The sequence below is a fragment of the Halichoeres trimaculatus genome, unplaced genomic scaffold (assembly GCF_033239565.1).
Source record: "Halichoeres trimaculatus isolate MK-OKI-2021-1 unplaced genomic scaffold, fHalTri1.1 fHalTri1_scaffold_3, whole genome shotgun sequence".
In the NCBI taxonomy this organism is placed as follows: domain Eukaryota; kingdom Metazoa; phylum Chordata; class Actinopteri; order Labriformes; family Labridae; genus Halichoeres; species Halichoeres trimaculatus.
Genome location: NW_027437181.1, coordinates 212,501 through 220,712, shown reverse-complemented (window position 1 = coordinate 220,712; position 8,212 = coordinate 212,501). Strand labels below are relative to the sequence as shown.

The window sequence follows — 8,212 nt, the reverse complement described above, 5'->3', positions numbered from 1 at the left end:
AACTGTATGAGCTCTGTATGTTTGATGATGTACTAAATCAGCCTGAAACAAACGCCATGAGTCAGCAGACGCCATCGTGCTTTATCAGTTTGACAAAGAGCCAGCTGCTGTAAATGTGCACACAAGTTAAACTGCTTTGAGACTCTGCAAACTCAGTCCATTATCTTATTGTGACCCTCTTAACACAGCATGAACATGTCGTTTCCATGATGTGTTCACAAATAAACAGCCTGAGCTGCAGGTGTCAGTGAGCCATGGGAGTTACTCATAAGACAGAAATAAATAAGAAGCAGGATGACGGCCTGTAAACTCTACTGCCAGTAGTTTAATGATCTCTTTTTACATAAATGCAGTCTTCCCTGGTTTTTGTCAGCCTCTTTGTAATCATGAAGTTTGAAGAATTCAAGACATATTTACATCCTGTTAATGTTGGACGGGATTAGTGTTGGCAAAGACAGTAAATCAAAGCTGCTCTTCCCTCTGGGCAGAGATCGACTTTATGCCAGCCCTGCAAAAGTCTGAGCCCAGTTTGGACACAGCCCTGCTGGCACCTTTCTACAGGCTGGCTCACCAACACACTGTCCTGGTGTACTGAAGCACTAATATATAGAAATAAACGATATTTGGTGGTACAACTTGATGGATAAAGAGCCTTTTATCAAAGCCTCTCATTAATTCTGACATAAAAAAAACATCAAGTCAAAAGAAGTGATGACATTATATTCTCTGACAGCTGAATCAGGTAAATTAACCTTAACCTAAAGCTCCTCTGAGGAAGTTTGTTTGATAATGTAAGTATAGAAATAACTATTATTCGTGTTAATTGTTTTATTTTCTCTTGTAGGTTATAGTAAGGCATCCTTCTTTAGTAACTATCGCTGAAATGTTTAATGTGCCTTCAAGTCCGTACTCGGGGTTTAGAGTCCCTTTTAACAGGATGCTGCGATGTGATTGGTGGATGACGCGGACGGGCGGGAACAAGGGCGGTAACCAGGAAGTAAGGTTGAATGACAGAGAGATGTTTCTAAGATGTTAACATCGATATTTTCACGTTAACTAACTCTTTACTTTGGACCAGGACACTGACACGGAGGGTTTTTAGCTACATCATCAACAGCTAACACCAAACCGGAAATGGTGGCTGTACGAAAACGAAAAGCTGTTCGATCAACAGCAGAAACTAGGTTTGTACTTTTACTATGAAGCTGAGCTTTGTTCGGACGTTTTTAACCGTTACTGCACTGAAAGTTAAAGCAGGTAATTCAGATTTCACAGGTACTGAGAGGATTCAACATATCAACACTTGTGTGACTGACTCAAACAGCTCAGGTTATTTTTACCTTCCTCTCATCCTCAGTGTTTGGCATTTCCGCTCCTGCTGTCACATGACTGAATCCACACGTTTAAGAGACTAAAGTTCAAACTGTGAAGCATTTTGTTTTATTTGACCGCACATTCAGGGCAGACAGGCAGTTAACCCAAGTTTCATGACTTTGACAGTTGTTTTTATGCATGAAAAATGTTTATAAAATGATTAAAATGTCAATTTTTAACACATAGAGAACAGAATGAACAAAAAGAATATATGGACAAACAGGAAGTCAGAACAAAGAAAAGTTTATAATCACCAATCAGACTCACATTTCAAATTAAGAAAATAGGGATGATCCTCCCTCACTGATACTTAGTACCATTACTACACAAAAAAATTAAAGAATATATTAAAAAATTAAATTAACTTAGTGGCAAATCGTTAAAAACAAAGACAGCACAGTCTCTCTGCCACCAAGTGCAAAATAAAACTAACAACTGTCAGAGTTTAGTCATTTTTAAAAAATAAACTAAAGTGGAAAAAAAAAACAGTTTAACTGTTAACTCTCCCTGGTTCATTCATATTGTCTGAACAGGACTTGATGCACGTCTGTTGTGGTGTCAAACCGTGGCAGTGCAGCGCCACCTACTGGTGTCAACAGCCTTCACAAGTACCAATACCTTGAAACAAGGCCGGTATCAGCCTGATGTCTGATACCAATACCGGTACTCCTCGTCCCTATCAAACAGGACTGAGAAGAAGTTACACTTACTGATTCCCGTCACTTCAGCATACATATATGATTATATAACTCATGACATCACAGGTGTATGCTTGGTTGAGGATAAATAAAGATAGATAAAGAAAAAGTGTAAAAAATGAAGTAAGTCTTCAGTAATGATTTGACAGTAGGGCTACAATAATCTGGTCTGGACTTTTTAAACATTGAGTATCTTCAAATGGTCCTACAGAAAAATCAAAACCACAAAAACTAGAAGTTAAGATTACTGCTGGCTGCCTTTAAAGGAGCAGTCGTTCAGAGAATGATGTGTGTTCGTACACACGGATCAGATAAAGCTGTCGGACAAACATACAGCCTTTGAAAGGTTGACTGAATAAACTGGTTGTTAGTCTGACAAATGAAACTGAGAGAGATGCTCCCCAAGCATCCAGTCCAGCCTGAAGCTTAGGCCTTTAAAATCTGTTTTTCCAACACTTATTTAAAAAGATCATTCCAGCATTTCAGTTTTCCTTTGGTGCCAGTTTGAAAATGAAGAGGACTTCCCCTCCTGTGGTTCAGATCATATAGATATTTAACTGTGTTTGTGCTTTCAGCCCCTGGAGGCAGAGATGTTAGCTTCATGTCACTTTGCTCTGGTACATGTGGGGCCTCCTCCACTCAGCTTACAGTCTGTGTAACTGCACAGGAGGATGTAATGCTCCCATTTCCTATAATCACCACTTCTCGTGGACTTTTCACGTAACCACAGCAGGTTTTCCTGGAAGGTGGAGATGGAGCGTCTTTCCAGGTCTGTGTTTATCTGAAGAGCTCCTCTCTAACAGAGCGCTGTTTGTCTGCTCGTATAAATGATGAAGGGAGAGGCTCAGGCAGATTGATTAGTGCTCCATCCTCTGTGTGTTTCCCTTTCATCAACGAGCAGCCTACGTCCTTTTTCACTGAAGGAGCCACACACGCCCCTCTGTTGTCTCTGCACGTTGACTCAACCACAGCAGCTGGGGTCAGCGTGCTTCAGGAAAATGCAGAGCTGCACAAAAAGCAGCGTGAGCTGAAGAGGCCAACAGAGCTGCTGGTGTAAACAACAATAGGCTGTTAGAGCTCAGGGAGGGAGGAAAAGAAGGTACGGCACACATGATGGGCTGGCAAACATGGAGGGACTGACTCTGACCCTTCAGGTGTTTGATGGATTCCTACATGACGCTGCTCTCCCAAGTCCACATTAAAGAAAACATCATTTATCTGAGTGACAGTACACGTCCGTTACCTCTGACCTCTCTGCTGCCCTGGGCTCTCTGAGCTCCCTTTATTACTCTGAGTTACAGTCTCTGTTAATGTGTCCACAGCTCTCCTGATGGTTTAAAGGAGGGCGTGCTCCAGCAGGACCCTCCACGCTTCCACTTTGACCTGTGGTTCTGCCTGACTCTGCAGAACTGGATCCTGGACTTTGGGCGGCCTATAGTTATGGTGAGCAGGATCGATACGTGCTGCTGGTAGAGGATGAAATGTGAAGGTCATAAACGGCGCACAGTGTGATAAAAACCAGGGTTCCTGTAACTGAATCTTCTCTGTGTTTGATGCTTTAGATCGTTCTTCCTCTGGAGTGGTTTCCCCTGAACAAACCCAGTGCTGGAGACTATTTCCACATGGCCTACAACGTCATAACACCTTTCCTCATGCTCAAGGTGAGTCCTCACACCACGGCGTGTGTCAGAGCAAAGATACGCCTCAGAAACCTGACAGAGGGGATGTTAAAGTCAACGCTTGTTAAATTCTGCAGATGTCTCTGAGTTATCCAAAGAGCTGTCCATACTAACACGTTTTACTACGTTCCCCTTCGTTCAGCTGGTGGAGCGCAGCCCCAGGCCGCTGCCTCGCTCAGCGGTCTACCTCTGCATCATCACCTTCGTCATGGGAGCCAGCATCCACCTGGTGGGAGACTCCATCAACCACCGGCTCATCCTGAGCGGCTACCAGCTCCACCTGTCAGTCCGGGAAAACCCCATCATCAAAGACCTGCAGCCCGCCTCGCTGGTGAACACAGACTCTGTTCTTTCTTTGTTTTTATCCTCTGACACAGCTGAAAGACGCACAGCGTGTTAGTGTGTGGTGTGTTAGTGTGTTGTTTTGTTAGTGTGATAGTGTGTTGTTGTGTTGATGTGTAAGTGTGTTAGTGTGTTGGTGTGTTGATATGTTGGTGTGTTGATGTGTTGGTGTGTTGATGTGTTAGTGTGTGGTGTGTTGATGTGTTGATGTGTTGGTGTGTTGGTGTGTTGGTGTGTTGATATGTTGGTGTGTTGATGTGTTGGTGTGTTGATGTGTTAGTGTGTGGTGTGCGGTGTGTTGATGTGTTAGTGTGTTGATGTGTTAGTGTGTGGTGTGCGGTGTGTTGATGTGTTGGTGTGTTGATGTGTTAGTGTGTGGTGTGCGGTGTGTTGATGTGTTAGTGTGTGGTGTGCGGTGTGTTGGTTGAAGCCCGTCCTCTCTGCCACCCTGTCCTCCAGTCCGGGAACACAGATGTTAAAGTTCAGTTCCTTTATTGAACTGAACGTCCTAACACCGTTTGCTCATCGCTCTGACTCACATTTCAATCCTATTATTCCTCTTCTTGTTGCCGTGCTCCCTTTGGACCAAGCTTGTCACTGAAAAAGTCTTTTCTGAGTGAAGGGTACAGAAGAAAACCTGTTCAGGGACATCTGAAGTTGAGTCTTGATAGTTTTTTTTGTTTTTTGTTCAGAACATTGTGAGCCGATGGCTCGGCAGTAAAAGTGCAGCAGTTAGAAAAAGAACAGCTTCAGTGGTTTTTACTGTGTCCCTGGGTCTGAGCTTTGATCCTGCTGTGAAAACTGTTGTTCTGCTCTGAACTCAAGTTATATTCTGGGTATTTTTGGGTCTCTGAGCCCTGAAAAGAAGTTTGAACACAAAAAACAAAGGAAAAGTCTTCACAGAGTCCTGCAGACGTTGAAGACCTGTCCTGTGTCTTTGAATTGATTTCACAGTTACTGGTTCCTTTGCATCTCAGGGTTTGAGCAAAGAAACTTTGAAAGTTTTGATTATCCCACATTACAAATTGAGTTAAATGTTGAAGTAGCACCATAACCACACTGAGAGGAGGTTGTTAAACCCTCCTGTTTGATGTGATCTAATCTGTCCCAATCTGCCCAAACATTAGAAGAAGATTTAATCCACAGCAGAGGATCATTCATTTCCTGAAAACGACTAAATCATGTTAATTAACCATGAAAGAAACATCAGATCTCTGTTTAACTCTGTTTTAGTGATTTATGTAAATCCAGTTTTCTGCAGTTACGTGCTGCGTGAACATCAGCAAACTCTGCTTCTGACCAAGGAACATGTTCTCCGTTAGGGGGCGCTGTGGGGGAAACATGTCAGGATGGTTTTATGTCAGGATCTGGATCTGGATTTGATCAGGACTGGTTTTCAGACCTCAAACAACATTTTAGCCCCAAATTTTTCTGATCCTGCTCTCTGAACCATTTTCCTGCTCCATGACTTTAACCTGGTTTTGTTTCCTCTGATGTGTTTTTAAAAGCTCACATTTTCTCATAAAGTTTAGTGAGACATTGTTATTTTTCTCTCCATGGAGGAATCCTCTGGATATCTGCTGTTTGTCCACAGTGTGTAAACTCCCTGGAACAGTAGGGGGCAGTGTTGCATCAGGCAGACTGATGGACCTCACTGCTCCTCATCCACACAGACTAACACACATGAAAGTGCCAAAAAGCCACATCTGTTATTGTGACGTTATATGACTGTGTTAACTCTGTGTGTGTGTGTGTGTGTGTGTGTGTGTGTGTGTGTGTGTGTCCCCTCACAGATCGACTCCTTTGAGCTGCTGTATTATTACGACGAGCACCTGGGCCACCTGATGTGGTAAGTGTGTGTTAACTGTTGGAGTGGAGCCTGTAGAAACGCTGTGAGGTGATAACAGGATTACAGCGCTACGCCTGATGGAGCCTCTGAGCTACGGCGTCTCCTCCTCCTCCTCCTCCTCCTCCTCCTCCTCCTCCTCCTCTTTGTGTTTGTGTGAACAGCCTGCTGTTAATTAACGTTGTGTCTCCAGAGAGCACATCACAGGACCCAGTCACTGTGTGGGGACCATGAAGCTGCTTCAGTTATCCAAGCTGAACTCTCTGACTCCTCCATCTGTAAATACGGATCAAACTTTAGGAGGAGCAGAGCGAGGAGGTCTGCATGTCAGCTGTGGGAAAGACACCGTGAGAATCTCAGAGGAATCTCTCCGTCTGTCCACACCAGGCGTCTCATGTAGCACAGCAGTCAGGCTCACAGTTAGCTGATGATGCCTCGGTGTTTTTGAGCTGTTACAGTGAGCTGATCGTCACCCTGTGATGGTGTACAGGTGGTGACCCTGATGCAAACATGGCTTAATTACTGAAAACATCAACCCCAGGAACAGGAACTACCAGCACAGAGCCATTTTCTGTCACCTCACACACCTGCGTTAATCCAGGCTGACAGAGCACACTTTGAATTCATTAGAGCATGTAATGAGTTTTATCTGGTTACCACTGTTCCTGGAGCTCCCTGCTCTTCATCAAGCTGCCACTGAATGCTGAAGCCTGATGTAGGGAGAACACACCTCCCCTCTCTTTTTTATGTGCATACATGAAGAGCCAGGGCAGGTAGAGCAGCAGCAAAGACCTACAGGAGCACAGATCAGGGAGAGCAGCAGCAAACACCTACAGAAGCACAGATCAGGGAGAGCAGCAGCAAAGACCTACAGGAGCACAGATCAGGGAGAGCAGCAGCAAAGACCTACAGGAGCACAGACCAGGGAGAGCAGCAGCAAAGACGTACAGGAGCACAGACCAGGGAGAGCAGCAGCAAAGACCTAGAGGAGCACAGATCAGGGTGAGCAGCAGCAAAGACCTACAGGAGCACAAATCAGGGAGAGCAGCAGCTAAGACCTACAGGAGCAATGGTCAGGGAGAGCAGCAGCAAAGACCTACAGGAGCACAGATCAGGGAGAGCAGCAGCAAAGACCTACAGGAGCACAGACCAGGGAGAGCAGCAGGACAGACCTACAGGAGCACAGACCAGGGAGAGCAGTAGCAAACACCTATAGGAGCACAGACCAGGGAGAGCAGTAGCAAACACCTACAGGAGCACTGACCAGGGAGAGCAGCAGCAAAGACATACAGGAGCACAGATCAGGGAGAGCAGCAGCAAAGACATACAGGAGCACAGATCAGGGTGAGCAGCAGCAAAGACCTACAGGAGCACAGATCAGGGTGAGCAGCAGCAAAGACCTACAGGAGCACAGATCAGGGTGAGCAGCAGCAAAGCAATACAGGAGCACAGATCAGGGAGAGCAGCAGCAAAGACCTAAAGGAGCACAGATCATGGAGAGCAGCAGATCAGACCTAAAGGAGCACAGATCAGAGAGAGCAGCAGCAAAGACCTAAAGGAGCACAGACCAGGGAGAGCAGCAGCAAAGACGTACAGGAGCACAGATCAGGGAGAGCAGCAGCAAAGACACCTACAGGAGGACAGACCTGGGATCACAGTCCTTTTTCCCTGGTTTGACTCCCGACCACTTTCCGTCTCCCTCCACTCTTTTCCAGTGTTTTCTTTCTTTCTTCACCTTTTACTAAAATCCCAAATCCCCAAAGTGAACTCTGGAAGTTTCAGCTCAGAGACTCTGACCCAAACTGATGGTGTTTCTCTGTGTTTTCGTTGATTTATTTGTGAATAGATTCTCTGAACCATTGGTCGTCTTTCTGCTCCAGGTACATCCCGTTCTTCATCATCCTCTTCATCTACTTCAGCGGCTGCTTCGCTGAGGCTGAGCAGCAGAGGACGATGCCCGTGTCTGGTTGGCTGCTGCTGGCGCCCAGCTCTCTCTACTATTGGTCAGTCTCCATCCCACTCTCCAGTTTCCTCATGAATGTTTTGGTTTTAGCTTTAAGGACATGAGCTGACCTGCAGGTAGACGTTACTCTTTGCTCGTGCAGAGATGTTAAATGTTGATTTAAAGACGATGGTTCAGAGCTGGCGTCAGATGCAGCACTCGGTCTTTCTTTACTTTTAAAACAGTTTGGGGATGTTTGACCCTGAAGCTTGTCATGTAACGAGTGTTTTCTTCCTCTCTTTGAATTGATCAGCAGTGGAGTCGTCCAGCA

The 8,212-nt window shown here is 45.3% G+C and overlaps 1 protein-coding gene across 3 annotated transcripts in view; it reads left to right on the top strand.

Annotated features, from left to right (window-relative positions):
* The first annotated feature begins 943 nt into the window (after positions 1-943).
* The window catches only part of LOC141787856 (ceroid-lipofuscinosis neuronal protein 6 homolog), a 9,693-nt gene continuing 2,424 nt past the window's right edge, over positions 944-8,212 (top strand). Inside the window, exons 1-7 of one of the 3 annotated variants that reach the window (XM_074666540.1) lie at positions 944-997; positions 1,079-1,184; positions 3,395-3,515; positions 3,635-3,733; positions 3,894-4,082; positions 5,887-5,942; positions 7,820-7,942. In XM_074666540.1, the coding sequence (XP_074522641.1) occupies positions 1,135-1,184; positions 3,395-3,515; positions 3,635-3,733; positions 3,894-4,082; positions 5,887-5,942; positions 7,820-7,942 (638 nt within the window). In that variant the 5' untranslated portion in view covers positions 944-997; positions 1,079-1,134. Of the gene's footprint in view, positions 1,185-3,394; positions 3,516-3,634; positions 3,734-3,893; positions 4,083-5,886; positions 5,943-7,819; positions 7,943-8,212 lie in introns of all 3 variants that reach the window. The other 2 variants (XM_074666539.1, XM_074666541.1) reach the window with 2 other exon arrangements.